The 25,598-nt window shown below is 36.3% G+C and overlaps 1 protein-coding gene across 6 annotated transcripts in view; it reads left to right on the top strand.

Moving 5' to 3' along the window:
* Window positions 1-25,598, top strand: part of GRIK2 (glutamate ionotropic receptor kainate type subunit 2) — a 400,442-nt gene that overhangs the window by 218,767 nt on the left and 156,077 nt on the right. For 5 of the 6 annotated variants that reach the window (XM_068677832.1, XM_068677833.1, XM_068677831.1 and 2 more), the window contains 2 exons: window positions 6,954-7,067; window positions 19,375-19,581. In XM_068677832.1, coding sequence (XP_068533933.1) covers window positions 6,954-7,067; window positions 19,375-19,581 — 321 coding nt within the window. Of the gene's footprint in view, window positions 1-6,953; window positions 7,068-10,233; window positions 10,306-19,374; window positions 19,582-25,598 lie in introns of those variants that run through there. The other variant, XM_068677836.1, reaches the window with a different exon arrangement.

The following is a 25,598-nucleotide window of genomic DNA, read 5'->3' as shown; positions in this document are numbered from 1 at the left end:
CATGAATTACCTGTTCCTGAAACTCTTGAATGAGGGGTGATAATGAGGCATCAATCAAAAAAAAAAAAAAAGTATGCTTTTTCCAAATAAGAAATCCTGACAAAAATAGTAGTTTCCTGGAAAATGAAAATTACAAAATTAATTGATGATTCAAGTGCTGCTAATGTAGGGTAAAAATAAATAAAATAAAATTACTGACAGTCAATCTGGCCAGACTGCAACTATTTATGAATCAGTACAGCAAAAATCCCAAACTGTGGCAACCTGGTGTAATAAGCAAATTATCACTCAAAGTATAATCAATCAGTGTTTGCATTGAAGTCACATCATGAGGCAAATTATCTTATGCTTCAAGGCGATAACACATACCTGAATTTAATACATTTAATATGAAAATTTGTCACTGAAAAAGAATCACATTTATTGAATAGAGAGGTTAACAACTGGATTGCAATCTTGCTTAGGCTCTGATACATAGAACAAAGATAGATGACAATGCGTTGTAATCCATTGTCCAGGATAGCAGTGTAAAATCTTGTTTCATTTAATATCTTTATTAATGGTATGGGGAAAAAAGAAAACAAACAAACAAACAAAAAAAAAAAAAAAACCAACAAAAAAAAACAACACATAACCAGCAAGTGGCATAAACAGGAGCTTTTGTGAAAGCTATAAGAAGCAAATGAAATACCAGATTTATGGAAACCAGAAATGTATTAACATGACGTTTCTCAGCGAGAAAGTAGCTTTTTATTTTTAATTGTTTATTTTACTTTAAGAAAGCAGAATAATTGAGGCAATACCCAAATGGGAAAGACATTTTTGAAATGAAAGACACATTTCTCAATTATTTGGGGGTTGAATAACTCTGTGATGGTGGCTCCCTAGATGGACAATTGGTACCACTGCAATGATCCTTCCAATTACAATGCTTATGGCACTTCACTGTGAGTAGTAGGTACAGTTTTTGTTGACTCAGATTCAGAAATAAAAGTGCCTTCTCTTAGGGGAGTTTTGAAGTAAAGTAATGACAAAGAAAGCCTGCTTATTCATAAATTTATTTTTTCAAACATGCTGAAGTAAGAAAGCTACTTTAATGTATTAAATGTTTGCGCATAACATCTCATCAGACTTATACATACTCCAAATTAGTTTACTATAAGTTGAGCAAATTTAAATTGCAGGAATGTACAATGCTTCTTTTTTGGGGTGATGGTGAATTATATTGGATTGATCTTGGTAAGGGTAGTGGATTTGAAGAAAGTTTGAATTTTACTACAGAAACTACAAACTTTTTCCCTCAATTGAAATAATTTTTTTTTCATAAATAATTTGCTGAATTATGTTCAGCATGACTTGAAGCAGATTTTTACTAAATAGAAAATTGCATTTTTATTTTAAAGTGGAAAGAGGTGTTTAAGGAAGTTTTAAAGACTTAGTGTTTTGTTTAGTGGGTGACATCGGTGGTAGAGGGATGTTTGGACCGGATGATCTTGGAGGTCTTTTCCAACCTTAACATTTCTATGATTCTATGTGTTTTAGACATGCTAGAGGAGATAAATTGCTGTACCTCTGAAAATTGTTGGGATAAAAGGAAGCTACCACTTCTTTTAGAACTGTTAACTAGCTGAACAGTTACACGTGAACTTTTTATTTGTATACAAGCTTATTTTATAATTTAGTTATTTAGGGCACTTAAATGGAAGAACTGGGGATCAAAGGCTGGGAATTCAGGTTTCTCATTATTACTTCTTTGATAACCTTTGAAAAGTTTCTGTTTCAATGCCATGTCAAACTTACAAGGGGACAATCAGACAGTTGCCCTGTGACTGTATTTTCTATGTGAACATCCTCTCTACTGTGTACATTAGTGTATCAGGTTGTTTCAGTTTTAAGAAGAACTTAAAAGTTTGTTGGAAATAGATGTGATGCAGTAGAAGTAAATTGCAAGTTGTTTGAATTGAAGTTATATGTAGTACCTTGATTTGCTTTTTCAACATTTTTGGCATTTTAAGTACTCTTAATTTTCTAGTGAAAACCGGTTAGCAATTCTGTTCTGTTCAAAGACTATTTTAGAATTAAAGCACTGTGTTTAAGAATGGGAAAAAAAAAATGAATTTAATGCATTGTTTATCATAGAATCATAGAATATTCTGAATTGGAAGGGACCCTTAAGGATCATCAAGTCCAACTCTTGACACCACACAGGTCTACCGAAAAGTTCAGACCATGTGACTAAGTGCACAGTCCAATCTCTTCTTAAATTCAGTCAGGCTCGGTGCAGTGACCACTTCCCTGGGGAGCCTGTTCCAGTGTGCAACCACTCTCTCTGTGAAGAACCCCCTCCTGATGTCAAGCCTAAACTTCCCCTGCCTCAGCTTAACCCCATTCCCGCGGGTCCTGTCGCTGATGTTAATGGAGAAAAGGTCTCCTGCCTCTCGACACCCCCTTACGAGGAAGTTGTAGACTGTGATGAGGTCTCCCCTCAGCCTCCTCTTCTCCAGGCTGAACAGGCCCAGTGCCCTCAGCCGTTCCTCGTACGTCTTCCCCTCCAGGCCTTTCACCATCTTCGTAGCCCTCCTCTGGACACTCTCCAACAGTTTCATGTCCTTTTTATACTGTGGTGCCCAGAACTGCACACAGTACTCGAGGTGAGGCCGCACCAGCGCAGAGTAGAGCGGGACAATCACCTCCCTCGACCTACTAGCGATGCCGTGCTTGATGCACCCCAGGACACGGTTGGCCCTCCTGGCTGCCAGGGCACACTGCTGGCTCATATTCAACTTGCTGTCTACCACGACCCCCAGATCCCTCTCTTCTAGGCTGCTCTCCAGTGTCTCATCGCCCAGTCTGTACGTGCAGCCAGGGTTTCCCCGTCCCAGGTGCAGGACCCGGCACTTGCTCTTATTGAACTTCATGCGGTTGGTGATCGCCCAGCTCTCCAACCTATCCAGATCCCTCTGCAAGGCCTTTCCACCCTCAACAGAGTCCACAACTCCTCCAAGTTTGGTGTCATCAGCAAACTTGCTCAAAATACCTTCTATTCCTACATCCAGATCGTTTATAAAAATATTGAAAAGTACCGGCCCTAAAATGGAGCCTTGAGGGACCCCACTGGTGACCGCCCGCCAGCCTGACGCAGCCCCATTCACCATAATCCTTTGGGCCCTTACCATTAGCCAATTGCTCACCCATCATATGATGTTTTTATTTAGCTGTATGGTGGACATTTTGTCCAGTAGGATCCTATGGGAAACCGTGTCAAAAGCCTTGCTGAAGTCCAAAAAAATCACATCAGCTGGTTTCCCTTGGTCCACCATACGGGTGATCTTATCATAAAAGGAAATCAGGTTAGTTAGGCAGGACCTACTCTTCACAAACCCAAGCTGGCTGGGACCAATGACTGCTTTGTCCCCCAGGTGCGCCTCAATAAGTTCGAGAACCATCTTCTCCATGATTTTACCAGGCACTGACGTGAGACTGACAGGCCTGTAATTGCTAGGGTCTTCTTTCTGACCCTTCTTGAAAATTGGCACATTTGCCAGCTTCCAGTCTACCGGGACCTCTCCAGACTCCCAGGATCGTTGAAAAATAATTGAGAGAGGTTCCGCGATGACGTCCGCCAGCTCTTTCAGCACCCGGGGATGAATCCCATCCGGACCCATGGACTTGTAGGGATCCAGGTGGAGTAGCAAATCCCGCACACGTTCAGGGTCAGTTGGGAGTTTGTTATCCCCACCGTCCTGGTCCTCCAGCTCAGGGCACCCTGGGTCCCGAAGCCCATCATCGGCATTGAAGACAGAGGCAAAGAAGGCGTTAAGCGTCTCTGCTTTGCCTATGTCATTGTCTGTGAGGAGACCTTCCCTATCAAGGAGCGGCCCTATGTATTCTTTAGTTCTCCTTTTTCCATTCACATATCTAAAAAAACCCTTTTTATTTTCTCTCACAGACACAGCCAGCTTCAACTCTAGGTGTGCTTTAGCCACACGAATTTTCTTCCTACAAACACGAACAGAATCCCTGTATTCTTTCCATGTCACCTGGCCCTCCTTCCAGTAGCGAAACACTCTCTGTTTCCGCCTAATCTCCATCAGAATGTTCCTGGTCAGCCACGCCGGCCTCCTGCCGCACCTACCTGACTTGCGATATTTAGGAACTGCCTGTTCTTGTGCTTCTAGGAGGCATCGCTTAAAGAATGACCAGCACTGGTGGACATCGAGGCCTTCAAGAGCAGTTTCCCAGGGGACCTTGCTGACTAGTTCCCTGAGCAGCCTGAAGTCCGCCTTCCCCATATCTAGGGATGAGGTTTTGGTGGCACTTTTCCTTCTGTCACCGTAAATTTTGAACTCAACCACTTCATGGTCGCTATGACCGAGGCGGCCACCAATCACCACATCTCCCACCAGACCCTCTCTGTTTTCTAGCAACAGGTCTAGGAGGGCACCTTTCCTAGTTGGCTCCATTAGCACCTGCACCAAGATGTTATCATCTAGGTGCTTCATGAACCTCCTGGACTTGCTCGTGTCAGCCGTGTGGCACTCCCAGTTAACGTCTGGCAAGTTGAAGTCCCCCATAAGGACAAGGGGAGTTAATCTTGAGGCCTCTCTTAGTTCTGTAAAGAATAATTTATCGGCGCTATCGTCCTGGCCAGGCGGTCTGTAATAGACTCCCACAACGACATCCCCTTTATTCGTTCATCCCTTGATCCTTACCCAGGATATGCACTGTTTTCTCTAGAAGGAGCAGTTTTGAAGAGATGTATATGTGATACTGTTCCACATAGTACATCAGAATGCCTGGCATAAGTGTTTGAGTTCATTAATAATATGCAAAAGATGTACTATGTGGAACATCCTACTTTTGTTCCATTTCTTAGATTGATTTACAAAAAAGATATGACTTTGTGCAATGTAAGTACTCCTACATTATTTTTCTAAATTAAGTTAATAGTTTATCAAGACACAAGTTCCTTTTTAAAATTGTGCAGTTAATAGATCTTATTAGCCTAGATGGATGTAGTTAGGTAAAACCCAAAATCTAATAGTTGATAAGTATTCATTTGCTTGTGGCTATAACTGTATTAAAAAGTAGGGGAAGAGGTATTTTAATTAATAATGTATTGGCTTTTGCCCAGATATATCTGAATTATGAACAGCAGAATAAAATAAATGATTTAATGAATTCGGGGTTTGAAAATGATCAAATAAGGTGATGACATTCCTGTTGATTTTTTTTTGTGCTACTCGTGTTACTGAAACTGAATCTTACAGGGGAGATTAGTCTAGGTTCAATTATGTGAATAAAACAGCAGGGACAAACTCAAGCTCTGGTCTTTGTTACTCTTTATTAGTCTATTTTCCTAGTTTGCTCTTTCTTCAAAGTAGAAGGAACACTTTTATTGCTGTAATTAACAGAATATTGCAACAAAAAGTTCTCAATCCTTTCACAATTTCTTAATTGTGGCCATACTGTAGGGCTGATTATTTTGGGTTCCTAAAAACCTTTCAAGTCACAAAATGAAATAAAATAGTAAATGAAGAATTTTTTTTAATAGTAAGCTTTGATTTCAGTGCTTTGAGATGATGTGTTCGATGTTATTTTCCAATTGTATTTGAGACACGTATTCCCCTTTCTTCCCTTTACAGTTCTTTCTTTACTATAAGAGGTACTGAATAGCCAAAATTTAAGAATCACATCCATTCAAAGGAGTGGGCCTTGCCTTGTAACTGAGTGTTATATGCAAAGAAGAAAGACAAAATGTTCCTGAGGAACAGGACATAGTAGAAAAAGAGATCAGACTTGCCTTTTCTGTCTTACAGCTTCTGCTGATTCATACTCCACTGTATGCTCAGTTTTAAAGATTAAACTCTTTTTATTCAAGCCACACTGAATTGTCTTAAACTTAGTTGACAGCCGTGCTGTAATGAATTGCTTAAAAGCAGTTTCTCAGGAAATCAGTTTGAAAGATTTGACAAATATTCCTCTGTATGTGTTTATATGTATGCATATATACTCATATGTATATACATATTTTCACAATAAAACCTGGTACTTCACAGAACTATTGAATTACTGTCAATTTTAAAGAATTTCTACCTCATATTGTAGATGTTGCTGAGTATTTGGAGTAATATTTAAAATATTTTCTAAAAACAAAAAAGTTTTTATTTTCTAGACAGTGTAGTAATACAAAAAATCTGATGTCTAAAACCAGATGTATTTATTGCTTGCCTGCTTTCATTTTATTGTGATGAAATTGTAGATGAATGATATAAGCATAAGACCCATTACTTACTGCTTAGTACATGAGATTGTCCTTGACCTGAACCTTAAATCATAACACTGGCTTACATAAAAATCCTATTGACTTCACTGGAGTAAGAAATTCAAGGTACAAACTGACAAAAGATAAATATACTGAACATTTATCTGGAAATCAGTTATTTCACTTTCAGCCTTCCCTGTTACATTTGTACGAAAACATCTTTTGCCCCTCTGTTCTCTCTGATGAGAAAAAAGGATTGGTTCTTTCTGTAGAGAGGATGCTCTATGTTCTGCAAATGAATTTCCACCCAACTACTGAGTTATCTTCAAATGTGGTTTATCTTGAAGTATGAAAGTTAAAAGGAAAATTAAGTATTCAGCGTGGCTGTAGACATTACGTGCATTGTTTTTCCCCTTATGTCACACTTCACGAAACAGTCTGAAGTATATTAATCATATATTAATATGATTAATAATATATAATATATATATATAATATATAATAATCATATATTAAAAAAGTAGACTTTCAATGTAATGACAAAAGATAACGGAGCAGGGGTGAATAATAAGTGCTACCAATCTTTTTTTTTTTTTTCTGCAGCAATCTGTTTTTCCTTAAAGCATTATTTTCTAGACGTTGAAATGTAATTAATGCACAATTTACATAGTAATACACTGTTTTATAGGTTGGAACTTGGGATCCACTGAGTGGCCTTAACATGACAGAGAATCAGAAAGGAAAACCAGCAAACATCACGGATTCCCTGTCCAATCGCTCCTTAATTGTTACTACCATCTTGGTAAGCAACTATATCTACATTTCCAGAAATACAGGAAAATTGAAAGAACGTGCTATACTAATTGCAACGGTAATGAACAGTCTGTAATATATGTTACAGTTACTTAACAATTACTGTGTCATGAATGAACTCCATTTGTTAAGTTGGTAATGGGTATTTACTCTCATCAAAATTTTAAAGTAAATTATCCTTTTAGAATTATGTCAGTTGATGAGTAATTTCAGTTTCCTTATTATTGACTAAATGTTTGGATAATTGACAAAACAGTTTAGTTCAGCACCATGTGAGAGGACAAAACTTGTTTGATTCAAACAACGTAGTCTGGCTATTAGCCATACAAAATTTATTGCTTTCATTTGCTACTTAATATAATGACACCACTTTAAGGAAAGTAGGAAGTGTTTATGGAGCAGATCATCTTGAATGCCATCATATGGCACATTCAGGACAACCAGGTGATCAGGTGCAGTCAGCATGGGTTTATGAAAGGCAGGCCCTGCTTAACTAAGCTGATCTCCTTCTATGACAAGCTAACCTGCTTAGTGGATGAGAGAAATGCTGTGGATGTAGTCTACCTACATTTTAGTAAAGCTTTTGATACTGTTTTCTACAGCCTTCTTCTGGAGAAACTAGTTGCTCGCAGTTTGGACAGTCATACACTTTGAGTAAAAAACTGTCTGGGTGGCTAGGCCTAAAGAGTTGTGGTAAATGGAGTTAAATCCAGCTGATGGATGTCCCCCAGGCCTCAGTTTTGGAACAGATCTCTTCAGTATCTTTATCGATGATTTAGACAAGGGGATCAAGTACGCTCACTAAGTTGTCAGATGACACCAACAGGCAGGAGTGTTCCTACCTTGAGGGTAGGAAGGCTCTACAGACAGATATGTATAGACTGAACCAATGGGCTGAGGCCAACTATATGAAGTACTGCAACGATAAGCATCGGTCTTGTGCTTGGGTCATGACAACCCCATGCAACATTTTAAGGTGGGGGAAGAGTGGCTGGAAAGATGGCCAGCAGAAAAGCACCTGGGGTTATTGGTCAATAGCCGGTTGAATATGAGCCAGTAGGGTGCTTAGGTGGCCAAGGAGGCCAGCAACATCCCAACTTATATCAGAAATGTGTGTCTTGAAGTCCCCTGTGAATGTCCCCTGTACTCAGCTCTGGTGGGACCAAAGCTAGAATATTGTATTCAGTTTTGTCTCACTAAAAGACATGGAGGTGATGGAGCATGTCCAAAGAAAGGCAATGAAGCTGGTGAAGGGTGTAGAGAGCCGCTGACAGAACTGGGGTTATTTAGCCTAGAGGAAAGGAGGCTCTGAGAACACCTTATTACTTTCTACAACTATCTCAAAGGAGGTTGTAGTGGGGTTGGGGCTCATCTCTTCTCCCAAGCAACAAACAATAGTTCAAAAAGAAATAGCCTCAAGTTGTGCCAGAGAATGTTTAGGCTGGATATTAGATAAAAAAAATAAAAAAATAAAAAAAAAAATCACTGAAAAAGTTGTACAGCATTGGAACAGGCTGCCCAGGAAAGTGATTGAGTTACCTGGAAGAAGTTAAACATCACATCTGCACATCTTTTTACGGATGTGTTTGTGGATGTAGACTTGGCAGTGCTGGGTTAAAATTTGATCAGATGATCTTAGAGGTCTTTTCCAACCTAAAAGATTTTATGATTCATCTTTTATTTTCATCAGAGTTATTGCTTGATAATTAAGTTGAAAATTTTCATCAGATTTAATTATTTTATCATAGATCAGAAGAAACATTTCAAGTAACTTCTTCTTCATTACCATTACTGACAAATTCACTGTGGTGAATGAGATGTTTTTGACTTTCTTACAATTACGTGTATTTAGTTATATAGAAATAAATGTTCAGTAATTTCCAAACCATAACTTTAAAATAGCAATTTTAATTACAAGAAATTAAACATTTTCCAGAAGTGCATCTGCTGTCTTTGTTGGCTGTCACCACCATTGTGAGTTTGCAGATATCCAAAAACAATCCACATCTTTTATTGGATTTACATGGCAAGCTTATGGTAGAAGGGGGGCTGCAGGGGTGGCTTCTATGAGAAGAATCCAGAAGCTTCCCAAAGTCAGTTCAGAGCCAGTTTCATCCAGCTCCAAAAGAGGATCCACTGCTGGCCAAATGTGAGCCAAAGGGCAATGATGTTTGCGCCTTTGAGAGAACATATCTAAGAAAGGGGAAAAAAACTGCTGTGGAACAGCAGTTGCACAACATCTGGGAGAGAGGAAATTGTGAGAGAAACAGACCTGCAGACCCCAAGATCAGTGCAGAAGGAGGGCAGGAGGTGCTCCAGATGACAGAGCAGAAGTTCCCTGCAGACCTTGCAGAGGCCCATGCTCTGGCTGAGCAGATCTCCATGCTGCAGCCTGTGGAGGAGCCCCTGATGAAGCAGGTGGATGTGGCCTGGAGGAGGCTGCCGCCCATGGAGAGCCCCCGCAGGAGGAGGTCCCAGGCCAGAGCTGCAGCTCATGGAGAGGAGCCCACATAGGAGTAGTAGGTCTGTGGGGAGCTGCCAACCGTGGAGGATCCATGCTGGAGCAGTTTGCTATTGACAGATGGACCCTGTGGTATGGAGCCATGTGGGAACAGTTCTTGAAGAGCTGCTGCCTGTGGGCAGCCCCCACAGGCTCAGTTTGGGAAGGACGACGGCATCCCGTGGGAGGGACGCCATACTGCAGCAGGGGATGAGCATAAAGGTGAAGAAGCGGCAGAGATCAATCATTATTTACTGACCGTAACTCCAATTTGCCATCCCCTGGCAGTGCTCGAGAGGAGTGGGTAGAAGAGGGTGAACGAGTGGGAAGTGTTTTTATTTTGCTTTTTATTTCTCAGCGCTCTGATCTGTTAACCATAGACAACAAATTATATGAATATCCTTGTATTGTCTGTTTTGCCCATGAAAGTAACTGGTAAGCAATCTCCTTGTCTTTATTTCAACCCATGGCCTTTATTTTATTTTATTTTATTTTATTTTTTCTCCCTGTTATGTTGAGGAGGGGGAGTCAGAAAGCCGTGTGGTGGTGCTGAGCTACCTACTGGTGTTAAACTACCAGAACTTCGCAACTGTTTTATTCTTTAATAAGGAAGTTTTAGCTACTAACATATTCTGATTAGAATAAATTTTCATAGGTATGGAGATACAATGCCAATGTACAACCTTGTCTAACCTTTTCTGTAATGTAAGCTGTATTACTACGTTTGGTAAGTAACTTTTTCATTATGTAGAAGGTCTATTACTACATCTGGTGAGTAACTTTTTGATTATGTGTAAGATCGGTTTTTATGTGGCGATTTACAAAATCAAAACAAAAAACAAACATTTTTTAAATTACGCCACTAATTGAAAATATGTAACTGATACGTATTTGGAATGTGACCGACTTTCATATGTTTGTTATTGACTTTCAAGTTCTCGTTATGTGAAGAACAGTAGTCTTACCACAGCTTTTTCTTGCACAGGTTTATGAGCATATCACTTAGTTGTCTTTTTTTCTTTTTAAAAAATTTAAATCAAACTCTTATATTCTGTTAAAGTAAAAGCATGTTTTGTAGAGTTCCAGTCTTTCATTTCTTCCCAGTGTCCTCAAGTTTTCTGTTTTTCTGTATATCAAAACTAGTGCCTCATCAAAAAATGCATCTTAGCAATTCTAGTTGAACCAGCTATGCTTCTGTTATACCGTATCCAGATGTGCTGCCTAGATTTTTTTCTTGAAACATTCCACTAATAGGTAATTTTCATATTTTTCCTAATTGCTTTTTAGAATTACAGCTTTTCAGATTATAGTCTTGTCTGTATTAGTGACCTGTCCCCTTAATTACTCATTACTCAACTAGACTTTGTGTAATCTTCAAATTTCATTAGCAATCATGTTGTAATTTCTTCTAGACCAGTGATAATTATACTGGGACAAGGATCTATCCCTGCAAAATCCTGTAAGAAACACACTCAATAACTTAGGATGTTTCAATTATATTTGTTTTAACATCTATCTATTGGAGAGGTTTGAGTCCACATCCTGTGTGTATCAGATTGACTTTGTGTAGTGATACTTAAACTTGCATTATTTTATTTGAAATAGTGAGTATGTACTTACCCTCAGTAAGTTTGCAGATGACACCAAGCTGGGGGGAAGTGTTAATCTGCTGGAGGGTAGAAAGGACCTGCAAAGGGACCTGGACAGATGGGATTGATGGGCAGAGGCCAGTGGGATGAGGTACAACATGGCTAAGTGCAAGGTCCTGCAGTTTGGCCACAACAGCCCCATGTAACATTACAGGCTTGGGACAGAGTGGCTGGAAGGCTGCACGGAGGAAAAGGGTCTGGGGGTGCTGATGGATGCTTGCCTGAACATGAGATGGCAGTGTGCCCAGGAGGCCAAGAAGGCCAATGGCATCCTGGCTTGTATCAGGAATAGTGTAGCCAGCAGGACCAGGGAGCTGATCATCCCCCTGTACTCTGCTTTGGTGAGGCTGAACCTTGAGTACTGTGTTCAGTTTGGAGTCCCTCACAACAAGAAGAACATTGAGGCCCTGGAACACATCCAGAGGAAGGCTACAAAGCTGGTGAAGGGTCTGGAACACAAGTTTTATGAGGAGTGGCTGAGGGAACTGGGGTTGTTTAGTCCGGTGAAAGGGAGGCTCAGGGGAGACCTTATTGCTCTCTACCTGAAAGGAAGTTGTGGAGAGCTGGGGGTCAGCCTCTTCTCGCAGATAACTAGCAATAGGACAAGAGGGAATGGCCTCAAGTTGCACCAGGGGAGGTTCAGGTTAGAATGAGGAGACATTTCTTCTCAGAAATAGTAGCACTGGAATGGGTTCCCCAGGGAAATGGTAGGTCTATGAAGATGGTGAAGGGCCTAGAGGGGAAGACATATGAGGAGCAGCTGAGGTCACTTGGTTTATTCAGCCTGGAAAAGAGGAGTCTGAGGGGGGACCTGCTGTTAAAGAAAACATTTTCTGTTTTTATGAATACATCAACACAAAAAGGAGGACTAAGGAGAATCTCCATCCTTTACTGAATGTTGGGGGGAAACTTAGTGATGAGAGGAAAAGGCTGAGGTGCTTAATGCCTTCTTTGCCTCAGTCTTTAGCATCAAGACCACTTGTTCTCTGGATACCCAGTACCCTGAGCTGGTGGAAGGGGATGGGGAGCAGAATGTGGCCCTCATAATCCACAAGGAAATGTTTGGCGACCTGCTACAGCACTTAGATGTACATAAGTCGATGGGGCTGGATGGGATCTGCCTGAGAGTACTGCGAGAACTGGCAGAAGAAGTCGCCAAGCCACTTACCATCATTTATTAACAGCCCTGGCTCTCAGGGGATGTCCCAGTTGACTGGTGGCTGGCAAACATGGCGCCCATCTACAAGAAGGGCTGGAGGGTAGACCTGGGAAACTATAGGCCTGTTAATTTGACCTCAGTGCCAGGGAAGTTCATGAAGCAGATTATCTTGTTTTGTTCAGGCTGGAGAAGAGGAGGCTCAGGGGCAACCTTATCGTTCTCTATAAGTATAATAAAGGAGGCTGTAGCGAAGTGGGGGTTAGTCTATTCTCCCACGTGCCTGGTGACAGGACGAGGGGGAATGGGCTAAATTTGCGCCAGGGGTGTTTTAGGTTGGATGTTAGGAAGAACTTCTTTACTGAGAGGGTTGTTAGGCACTGGAATGGGCTGCCCAGGGAAGTAGTGGAGTCACCATCCCTGGAGGCCTTTAAAAGACGTTTATATGTTGAACTTAGCAATATGGTTTAGTGGAGGACTTGTTAGTGTCAGGTCAGAGGTTGGACTAGGTGATCTTGGAGGTCTCTTCCAACCTAGGTGGTTCTGTGAAAAGAACTCTCAGTCTGGGGTAGTTTAGCTCACCAGGCTCACAATGTCACTGCTAACTACTTTTATGTGATTCTGTAATACGTGTCTATTTGTCTCTTCCATACCTTTCTCAAAATCCTCTGTCTATGCCCTCTCTCTTCTGAACTTACTTCCACCCCTGCCTCAGTTCCACTCTTGTCTTCAGCCTCTAGTGCAGACTTTAAAACTGATTGAATTCTTGAAGATGTAGCTGAAAAGTAAAGCGTATTATATGTGCTCAAAATACAACAAAGATCAGGTTGAACAATATCTTTGTCCTGAGATCCAACATAACATCTATGTACTTCTAATAACCTTTGGTGCCTACAGACTTGCAAGTTATTTAGAGATATGCTTGGTCACAGTTCTTGTTTGTATTTCATGCATAAATGGAAAAATAGATTAGGTTAATAAGTGTAATGAATAAAGGTAGTATCATTGGCACAAGTTAAAATAAGTTTGACTTCATATAAAATGGTCAGCAAAGCTATTTTTCTCATGGCTGGTTGCAAACGGAAGGTAGGATGGCCGTATAGGATGGCAAATCTCAGGATAATGACTGAGAAGTACTTTCTGTGGATTCCAGGTTTACAACATCATCCCAAACAATGTTTTTTCAAATAATTCTCTGATGCTTCAATTACTTTCTACTAAAATGTTAGCAATAAAAATACACTGTTTGATAGCTGCAAGGATCAGTTTTTAACACCCCTTCTTTTTTCTTTTTTTGTTTTTCCTCCAGTCTCTTGAAATTTTAAGATACATTATAATAAGATAATGTTTTGCTTTCCATTACAGTAAGAACTAATAATGTCTTTCATATTCTTTTTGTATCATAAAGACAGTATGATTCTGTTCAGCTGAAAAAAAATGTTAGTACAGTTTGCAGTGTTGCAACAGTTCAAGGATTTCATATTCTGTGTTTTATCGAGTGAAGTAGTTTTGCTTGAAATGGGAATCTATTTGTACCCATTTTACTTTACTGGAATAGAAACTTAGTACAATTTTCTGGGATGTAGTTGATTTTATTTCAAGTCTGGCCAAAGTTAAAAGTGAATTTTTAGGAGAATAATGAAAACTATTTCTATGTAGGAAGTGAAGTCTGACAAAATGAGGAGTGAAACTGCAGAAAAGAACAGCTATGGCTTCATTTGTATAGGCAGTAATTTATGTGTTTCATGACCCGAAAGGTCACACTAGGAAGTATACTTCAGGATTTAAAATAAGGATATTCATAGTGAATTTCTTTAATAGTATATTGGAGGAAGGCTACTTTGCTGTTTTCTTATGTGTAATAGTTTCTTGATTAGAGTATCCTGCCTTAAATGACTAATAAGGTGTCCTAGTAATTTATCACACTGATTATAGCTAGCGGATTTCTTCATCTTTCTCACTTGAATTTTGACTGCCAACTGTGAAAGCCTATTGTGTATTCCTTACATACGACAGAAATGTTAATTAAGTATGGCAGTCTTTTAACTCTAGTCTCCCTGGTAAGGAGAAACTAATGATTCAAATTCACTAATAGTGAATAACTGTTATACTGAATGTGAAAGTGAATAACTGAAGAACTAATAATGGAAGATTTTGAACAAGAGAACAAGATTAAATTAAGTATCAAACAGTTGCTGGTCTTTGAAAAGTAGTCAGCTTAAATACTCTGTCTACCTAATGGATGATAATTGTCCTTGTGAAAAATTTTTGTGGAAGTGATAATCCACCAAGAAACTATGGTGGTTATATATCTAGGGCGTAGGCACTTTCCTGAGTGACAGTATTTGTCTGTAATATATAATTAAAACTTGAACAAATAAAGCAGATCTTTGCATGGAATTGTCCAAAATAAATACTATATTCAGTATTTGGAATGTGCTTTGTATATTGCTAGAGAAGAAAGAGAAGAACCTGAAAAAACTTTGGGGTACATAAGAACTATCACCCTCAAAACATTTTCTGATAAATCAGAGTTGAATCCTGTCAAAGTTAAATGAGGAAATGTACTGCATTGCAAGTAAAATCTGTGAAGGCAAAAATAAAATATTTTGGACAGTGGAAGACACTATAAGGAAAACAGAACCATTAAGTAAGGGAATAACGTAAGGATTGTGAAAGTATTAAGAGAGTATTAATATGACTCATTGGTGATACTTCTCATCAAAAAATTTTTCCAACACAGAATATTATAATTATTAAATAGTAGCATAGAGACTATCGTAAGCCTTACCCAAGCTAGTCAGAGTAAAGGATAATCAAAGAATATGGACTTGGAACCCTTAGTTCTAGAAAGTGTTACAAGATTATTTTTTTTAATGAAGTGTAAAACAGCATCAGCAGACTATAAAGTGATTGAGGATTACTGTAATGATGTTGCAGAAAATATGCAATAATGTATGGATGACCTGGATGATTCAGTGAAGAAAATCCATCTGTCCTTCCTGAGTAAAAGAGATATAAAAAACATGCATTGACAATTATACTGCCTCCCTGATATCACACACATTTAAATTCCACTCCATGTAATACAGGATTGCATTGAATAGGAGGTAGTAACAAAACTATTGTCAAGAAAATTGATTCCAGGTAGTCTGGGGGATGTGTGGCAGTAAATATCTGAGAAATTCAGAGAGCAAATGTCTAGGGTCTGTGTTCATGAGCATTCCAAGCTAGATAGGAACTTCATATTGCCTACAAAAGCTGTTCTGCTTGGCTGTTCTGTTTGGAAAGCACACATCTAAGGTTTTTTGTATCTTCAGTTATAAATGTTAGAATTTAAAGTGTAGCTAATAGTTTTATTGAGTATGAGAATACTCATTTGAAGTATTTATTTGAAGTAAATATATTTGAAGTTGGTATATGGTTAAAGTTGATTTCTTTACTGATATAGTAATAGTATATAATAGTAATAGTATATATGTATAAAATATATAGTATATTATAGTATATATTATAGTTTATATTATATATAATATATATTAATATATACAGTTACTATTAGTATATATAATATACTATTAGTATTGGTGGAAAAAAAAGTGATTTCTTTACCGCTTTATTGGTAAAGAAATAGCAGACATTTTGAACACTCCAAAACCACAGAACTTAACATCTGAAGTTGACAGCTTTTTAATTGTTAGTGTTTCATTTATTGGATGATGGATTTTCTTTCCAAAGCAAAAACAGTTTATCAGGTGGCTGGTTTATTTCCTCTTCTTCCTAGCAACACTGTCCAAATTCTTAGATAACCTACTGTAGCACTTAATTATACTTACCATTAGAAAGTTTCTCTTAATATCTGACCTGATTTTTTTTTTTGTAAGGGTTTAAGGACATTACTTCTTGTCCCATATACAGAAAATAACTTCTCTGATTCTTCTTTGTATGTGTTGAAGAACTTCCATCATTCTTCCATCAGTATATTCTTCCTTAAATAATAATAATAAAAACACACTTTATTCTTTTGGTCATTCCTCATAATTTTTTTGTAGATCTTGGTTCATGTTTCTATTGAAGTGCAGTATTCATAACTGGATTGAGTACAGCAACTCAAACTTCCATAGTGTCAAAAATAAATTTTAAAAAGATCAATTTTAATGGGAAAGATCCTCTATAGATCTTCTAATCCAAACATGCACTCAAAACAGATCCAAGCATATCAGTTTGGTCTTTTCCCAGTTGATAGTGTGACACTGTTGTCAATGTCTAGTGTGTGATCCCCTATAATATCTAGAACTTAATTTTGTAGAATTGCAATGTAATCAGCTCTCTTCCTCCTGAATTCATGCAATTTGTTATTCATCTGAAATTATTAATTAATTCCTTTTGAATGACGCTGTATTTTTAATTGCTCTTATTTTCTGAAATTTACCATTTTGAATTCTGATTTTATCCCCATTGTGGTGTGAATGCACATCCAATTAGCATGTTTCCTCTTTGAAAACAAGGGAACAAGTGGAAATATTTATCTTTACTCTAGACAGGAATATTATGTATTACTACTTTCCAGATTGATAATGAATCTTTTTTAATGAAGTGCACATTTCCAGGCAGACAAATTTTTATTCATATTTTTAGGAAGAATGACATGACTTTGTGTATAATATGATGTGATGACAATCCTTAGCTTCCTCACTTCTCCATAATTTCTTAGCTTTATATTAACACAAAATGATATAATACACTATAATACTTTATAATACACCTAAGATTAAAATAACATTTTTTTCTAAAAATGGCATTTTACTGTACAAAGTTTCCTGAAAATATTTAATATTCAGGGACTCTCTGAAGTTATCTTTCCCTATTTTAGTCTAACATCTTCTTATTGCATTTCTAATATTAATTCTATAAATTACCTGGTCAACCATAACCTTTTCAGAGAAAATAGGCACAGGAAGATCATCAAATTGTTTGACCATCTTAGTAATGTAATTTCATGTTTTTCTCTTCCTGTTGGGCAACAGATGAACTAGTTCCTAGACTTTTTTTTATTTTGCTTCTAGAATGTTGCTTTTATCCTTTATATACAGTGCTAATTCTCCCATATATTGTTTTGAAATTTACTAGTTGCGCGAGGTTTTTGTTTGGTTTTCTCTTCGTCAGTTGAACTGAGTTTCATTTCATTTCTTTCATACGTTTTCTGCATTTCATGTTCAGTGAAGAATTCACAGATGAGTATTGTTGCTCCTTTTTCTACACTTTCTGTATTTTGTTTTAGCATAGCTTCTGCTTGGCCCATCTTGGGCTTTAAAGAATTCTCATTTCATCTGAAAAACTGTTTTCCTTATAGCTGTCTTCCGTGGAATATTTCATATCAATTATGTGAGTATATTAGCAGCTGTTTTCATACATAGGTTTTGTCCTGTCACTCTGTCTGCTTTGTAAAGATCTATTCCATGATCCTTGTCACTTAAATTGCTTTCAGCTGTCATATTTTCAGTCAGGTCTTCATTCTTGTCAGAACTACATCTAGAAGAGTTCTACTGGAGTCATTTGCCTATCTGTTGTTTGATAGGTTTCTGTCATTATGTCCTGGTTGTTTCTTTGGACAATTTATTTTGTTAGATTCCTTGCTAACTGTATGAAAGTCTTCATTCAATAGTGGTGTTTTTTGTTGTTGTTGTTGTTGTTGTTTTTTTATTTTTTTTTTTTAGGAAAAAAAAAAAGTAAGAGGCAGCATAAGAACACATATCTTCTGAACACGTTTCTTCTTAGAGCAAATGATCTCCATGCTTTCTTCTTTGCATTTTGGGTGAAGTCTTACATGCCAAAGTTCCAGTTTTATGCAGATAAAGAAGTGTAAATCATAGGACTCCTCAAGATGGAGGTTTACATCTGCGATGCTGACAGATTCTTATTAAAGCTGTCAGATGTCTGTAGAATGAAGTGCCTTTAACCCCGCTGAATGCTGATGTGGAGATACAGGGCAGTATGAATTTTGTTAAGTTACCCTGGAGAGTTTATCCGATTATTCACTGAGACTTGTATCTTGTGCAGTAATTGAATCTACTACCATTAATCTTACCTTCTTTGGTGCTTATTTTTTATTATTGTATAAAATGAAAAAGCCTCTCTAACACATGAGGACAGACTGAGTCATGTGTTCAACCCGACAAATAGAAACTGAGGATTGTTACCATATTATAGTGGAAAACACTACCATTTGTTCTGCGTATGTTTCCTTTCAGCATTGTGTTTAAGGATGGTTATCCTATATCAACAAGCAGGTGGAAATAACATACATTTTCCTAAATGTTAAGTTTCTTCCCATAATTATAAATATTCTTCTGGTTACTTTAAATTTCCTACTGTCCTATTTCCATATCACTTTATGCAGAAAAGTCACATCAAATGCTAAATTATACATAGGAATATAACGTTTAAAGAAATTAAATTCAGTTTTCATGGACAGCATAACAAAGAATTTGCTTTCTGAGTTAACTTGAGTCTGGCTTTGCCACAATCTTGAAAATGGCAGGCTATGACTTGAGGCAACAGAAAGCAGGTACTTTGACTTTTTTCTCCCTGTCAGTTTTCTATACCTTGCCTAAGAAAACATCAAGAAAATAGATAAGAGCTCACGTCAAGAAAAGTGTAAAGCCAGATACTTAGAGTGTTTGATGTTTGGGGTTTGAATTAAAATTTTGTTTTTATTCAGTTGCTAATAACACTTTTAATGCATTGTAAGAGGCTTACTATGTCCATCCAAATATTGCATTTGATATTAAATTGTATATAACATATGCATTAACTCATATAATGTATATAACTTGTTAAGGAGACATATAACCAAAAACTAAGATTATTCTACTTTTAATTTAATTATTTTTACAGGGAGGATTATCATGATAGTGTACCAATTTAGGTTAATTAAAAAAAAAAAAAGGTATGGGGGGCATTCAATATTCTGTTTTATTAATTTTTACAGGAAGAGCCATATGTAATGTTCAAGAAGTCAGATAAACCTTTGTATGGAAATGATCGATTTGAAGGTTATTGCATTGACCTCCTAAGGGAGCTGTCTACTATCCTTGGATTTTCCTATGAGATTAGACTGGTGGAGGATGGAAAATACGGAGCCCAGGAAGATGCCAATGGACAGTGGAATGGAATGGTTCGTGAGCTAATTGATCATGTAAGTTAATTTTGGAAGCTTTCTACTCTCCATTTACATTTAAATTATATCTACACAAATTGTAAAACTTTTTATGATAATGCCACTTGTGAATAGTACTGTCTTGGAAAATGCAGATGTTTAAAATAATGAAAGATCCACATAAATGATTTTTTTCCTCCAAATTCTGTTAAACCCAAGTTTATTCTGCATCTCTGTTTTGTCTATAGACAATACTTGCTTCCTGCCAAACTGTTTTAGCTCTTCCATGGCATATGCCTAAGTCAAAATAAAGAATAAATAGTATTCAAAATTTCTTTCTGAGAACGTGTATCTGTTTTATTTATCTATGTATTTATTTTGTGACAGAATGAAATGTCTTGATTAATCAATGGAAGTCAGGCCCTTTCTGATAGTGGATCTGAGACTTTGAGAAGTTTATGTGTATCCATTTTTAACACATAAATTATTTGATTATTTGAACATCTTTCTTGAAACATAAGCAATAAAGTGCAAGTGGTAAGACAAATCTCAGCATATACTGAAGTAGCAAAGTAATGCAAACAGTGTCAGAGCAAATACCATTACAATTAGGCCAGGCATTACTTCATGTCTTTCAAGACATGCTTTCACAGTTGGTCATGCCAGTTGAATTCACTTTGAATTCCTTTTTTTTTTTTTTTTTAATTATGTCATTGTGTCTTTTAGTATTTGAGTTAATTGCTTAATACAGAGTTATTTGATCGAAGAACTTGAGATAAAATAAGTTTGGCACATCAGTATTGTTTAAAGTAGGAAGAAGGGGAGATGATATTCAAGTGAAACTTCCTCATGATGCCATGAAGAAAAATATTCACTAATCTCACTCCAATTTCTGTAAGATTTCAGCAGATGGGCAGAACACATGCTAATCAAAATATTCTTGTTTACTAGAAGGGTTTTTGTCTTTGTACTTTCCTACTACATAATAATCTTTTTTTTGTTTGTTTGTTTTTCTTGTTGTTGCAGCAGATGTTGATTATGCCTAGCTTCACACTTTTAAGATGAATGTGTGGGAGTATTATCTTTAAATATGTGTGTGTATTGCACATAATAGACATATTTAGCTAGACCATCTCTATATACAGCTTCACACGTATAAATGCACAGGCATACATAGCTGTTAGATTTGATGGCTTTTAGGTAGTATCATTTGAAATTAATTTTCTTGTGGGACTGGGATGAGCAGTGAGGAAGTATTTCTTATACAATTCTTTATATATATCATATAAATTCATTTTGCTATGCTTTTGTTACTCAGACCTATAGTTTTCTTGAACAAGTGCAACGTAGCCTACTAACCTTTACATTAAGGTAATCTTGAAATAAAACACATTAGAAGAAGTTGTAGCAGTGAAATATGTAGGCCAGGAGCTTTCCTGATCCTTTCCTCTTGATAACATAGAATGGAATGTGTTCCACTTTCCTGTAGGCTAAAACTAAACTTACCTTAAAATGTGTTTTGCGTGTTGAAATGCTGTCAAGGAAGATGTAGTCTAACTTTTAGCCTGCATCGTAGCAAGGTTAGGAAGTTGAGCCACCCGTGCTATGCTGAGACTTCCCAATAAAAACCCTTCAATTTGTAACTTTTATTTTCTTTGAGTTAATAGGTAATATATTGTGAAGGTTCTTAATTTTTAACTAAAAATTGTAAAAGAGCTGTTCTTCAGAACAAAAAAAAAAATCTGTTGTAATAGACTTCTACTAATCTCTCAATTTCTCAGTAGTTAAAATTTTCCTTTTAATTTCTGTATATTTATCTATTTTTATCTTCTAATCTGTCTGATTGCATTCATATTACTCATGCATGCATACTTATTCTGTTCATCAGTACATGTTATTGATACATTTTATTAGGAAGAAACATGTCAGACCTGAGAACTGATCCACAAGTATTTAGAGAATTCCAGATAGTTACTACATTTGATTTTTCCATTTGATTACTTTACATATCAGCTTAGTTTTCAGTCTTTTTTTATTATTATTTAGAACATATTTATTAAAGTGCCAAAAAGATTTTATTTTGTACAAAGTGAATTAATGAACTCAATTTTTATTTCATTTGGAAAGGTAAAATGATTCTGTATACATCTTTCAACCTGAGTTTCTGATTGAATAAGTAGACCACAGAGCAAAGACAGAGTTATCAGAGTAGCATAATACCTACAACTATTTGAAAAATTTTTAAATTTTTATCTTTTTTTTTTTTGTATTTGAATTGTCAGTCACTTAAGACAGAAAGAAGGGTTACTGTTATGTAGTAGATATGTTCACAAGGGTAATTTGAAGCATTTGTAACTCAAGAAAAAAATGGGTAATTTCTTTGTGTGTAGAATAATGTGTGTAGAAAGGAAGATGCACAATTTTTAAGAAGATAAAAAGTACCAAATAAAATCTAAATATAAAATAAACTGCTTGAATCTGCATATCATTGCTTTACATAGTTGCATGTACAGTGTAAATGAAACAAAGATAATGCCATCAGAACTGATATTAGCATATCATGTATATCTCAGGCTTGAAATTCTCTAGTGTTAACAGAAACTGAAGACTTTGCATCAGGCTTTGTGTATTTTTCAGTCTCTTTTCCTATAGTCTACTTGTGTTTCTTCTTTCTTTCACTGTTTTTTACAGTGTTCGTGTGCCATCATTCTGATGTTAGTTTCCAAACAATGACTAGTTTCCTTCTGAATAAATCATAAATACTGAAAGTAAAAAAGGAGTTCAATAATTAGTATCCTTTGACAATTGAATGAAAATGAGTTATTTTTGGAAAAGATAGTGGTCTCAATAAGTGCTAAAGAAGAGAAATACTAGAACAAGAAGTATAGATGAGATCTCCATGTGAAAACAATTCAATTTAAATGGAATTTCTCCAGTTAACCTTCCTGATTACTTTGCCACAATGGGGGATTGTTTCATTCCAATCCCCCCCCCCCCCATTTAATTTAATAGAAAGGTTTTAGATACTCAGTGTGGAATGTGGGGCATGCTAAAATCCAGGGATATCCATCCTTCATGAATGTATTCTTCATAAATAAGTCAGTTTTTCATACTGACTTTCTGCCTTGGTTCAAGAACTTCATTTAAAATAGGATAGACTTACTGTACTTAGGACTATATTAGATCTAAATCATGTAGATTTCAGGTTGGTCTGTGGTGCTGAAAAATTGTTATGGCATTGTATCATATTACATAAGATAGATAGTGTGAGTGTGTAAATTATGTAGACAACAGATACTGATAGTGAATAAAGTAAATAAAATTATGTTTTTACTCTATTTTACAGTTTCAAAGTTACTTCCAAATGTACTTGTTGTTGGGTCCTGAAACTGCCAAATAACTACTATCTTACATTTTCCCAGAGATACAAATTAAAGTTAAAAATCTACTGGAAGTAATTTGTTACTATTATATACCATTAAAAATAACCCTTTTTTTCCTTTTTTTTTTTTTTTCTTTTCTTGGCCATTTGTTTTAATGGTTCTTCTATAGTGCAAAGCATATGCATTGAAAATTGTCTTTAAGGCTTGCAGTTCTTTTATGATTCATAAATAATTATAGAATAGGTCCAATTTTAAAATCACGAATGCTCTTTTATTATATGTGAGGATTAAATGGGAACTTCCCTTCATTTCTCAGAAGAGAAGGACTTCCAGCTTGGAGGAAAGTAAAACTTATGCAGTTGGACAATTGGAAAGCATTACTTAATTTAAATTAACTGTAGACATAGCTTTGTGTTTTGCTTCAGTACCTTTTGATTTTTTTAAATCAATATCTTATATATCAGTAAATACTTCCATATAAAATGCTTACATTCATAGTAGCTAGTATAATACCAAGTGTAGTATAGTGGCCATAAAAATATTACTGGACATAAAATATTATTCTCTCCATAACAGAATGCTTTCAGATATTTATATAGTTCTGTTTAAAATGCTCCTGGGGACATCTGCCTACGATAACTTCTTACTTGTTATTTCCTACAATAACTTACTAGCAATTTTTTTCCACGTAATTTTAGGTACTTATGTTCCTGAAGAACTAGAGCCAAGCTCTTTGTATTACTGTTTGGAAGTTAATGAAAGCTTCAAATAAACAAAATAGTATACTACTTTTCTTCATATATACAGCAAAACCTGTCTCACAGAGCCTTGTTAGGAAAGGTTAAGAGCTTTTCTGGCCTCTTCTCCTTAAGATAGTCTTCCTTCTTGTAGTTTTCATGCAAAAGGTCTATGAAATGCTTCCTTCATTAATGAAAATATCTAAATTTTATGATAGAGATTTAAAGAGTGTTGGAGAAAGAAAGATTGAGCATTTTTTTTTTTTTTTGCATCAACATTACATGTGCTGGACAGTAAAACCTGATGTACTCTCAGTGCTCTTTACAGCACTCTATCCTCCTTTTGGCTTCATTGTTGTATCAGTGAAAACATGATACCCAGAGATGTTTTCAAAGCTATGTATAACACTTAACCCCTACTGTGTATGTGTTGTTTTTTTTTCCCCAAAGGATTCTCCTAAGTTAATGACACACATATGCTCCTACTTATTAAATGTTATTATTACCCCATTGTCAAAATATTTCCCCACAGAAGATCACTGGATAATAATGTCTTCATTTAATGATATTCTTTTTGGCAAATAGCATGTTACTTCCTCCCTCCCGTATTTCTCAGAATGATTTAGTTATTTTTTCACAGTATGCCCTAGATTTTCCCTGAAGAATGTTCTGCTACTCTTCATCATCTGGTTCAAATAATAAGAATATTTTAGAAGATGATCTAGTTATTACAGCAGGAATAGAATATCAGTAGTGACTTTGAAAATTTGTTCTGGCATATTTACCTGAAGTTGGAAAATTCAGGATGCTGGCACAGTAGGTTAGCTCTCTTCCTTTCTGGTTGCTGTTTGTAACTGTGAACTGACATTCATTTTGTATTTCTTTAAAAATTTCATATATAATATAGTTATGATATCATATATCAGCTGAGCAAGCATTAGGGGAAAAAAAGGGGGAGGGGAACTGAAAAGTGAAGCACATGGAGATTCAAAAAATGAAAATTGTGCAGAGAATGTATTCTTGCAAATCGAATGCAACATTAACGTGCTCTGCTGTTTAGAAAGAAGGTAAACTGGTACCGATGGAAAAGCAGTGAACAAGTATTGTAAGATTTTACTTTTTTACTTTGAAATAAACGGTTCAAACTATCTGGTCTTTAAGTTTAGAATATGTGTCTTTTGAATATTTATTCCAATCACATTAACAGCAATGAAATAGTTCCAATCCAGAAGTGGTGATTCTCTAAGATATTTTCAATTTCCATTCATAGTATGAATTATCAATATGGTCACATAATGATATATCAGAAAATACTAATAGGAGAGTATCATAACAGAAATTATTCTAACTGACATCTCTGCAAAAAAAAATCTAGCTTTTTTTCATGATCTTTCTAAACCTCCATCTCTGATTTCTCTGTCTTGGCTATCTTACTGTCAAAAATTCAATTGAAAGTAGCCAAAACTTAGTTGATTAGTTTTTACTTGTCTTTTATATTTCTTCATTCTTGCCACTGTTTATAACGCCAGCACTCTGATGAAAGTTCAAGACTCTAAAAGGGATATTTTAGATGCTTTCCTCTTTTTTTTCCTTTTTCACATCTTGCCGTATCTTAGAAAAGTAACCTTTGTTTTCTTTCTTGCCCATACAGCACTCAGGCCTTTCTTTTGTATATTTGTACATAACAACTACCCTGTTTCTCTTAGAAATTTGTTGTTTCAGTTTTGCTGCTCTGTAAAGGAAGAGAAGCAATACACATTCAACAATTTTCCTTAAAAGAGGTGGTTATAACATTAAAACTCTAGGAATGAATAGGGTCAGGTGTTGATATCCAGTCAATTTGGAATCTTATTATTTTCTTTATATGGCTTTGGTAAAGACATCTTGTTGTCATGGAACATTTCCACTTTAGTAAAACAAAATAATTGTAGAACAC

Source organism: Anas acuta, chromosome 3 (genome assembly GCF_963932015.1).
Source record: "Anas acuta chromosome 3, bAnaAcu1.1, whole genome shotgun sequence".
NCBI lineage: Eukaryota > Metazoa > Chordata > Aves > Anseriformes > Anatidae > Anas > Anas acuta.
The sequence above is the reverse complement of the archived record's forward strand: the minus strand, read 5'-3'. Positions and strand labels throughout refer to the sequence as shown.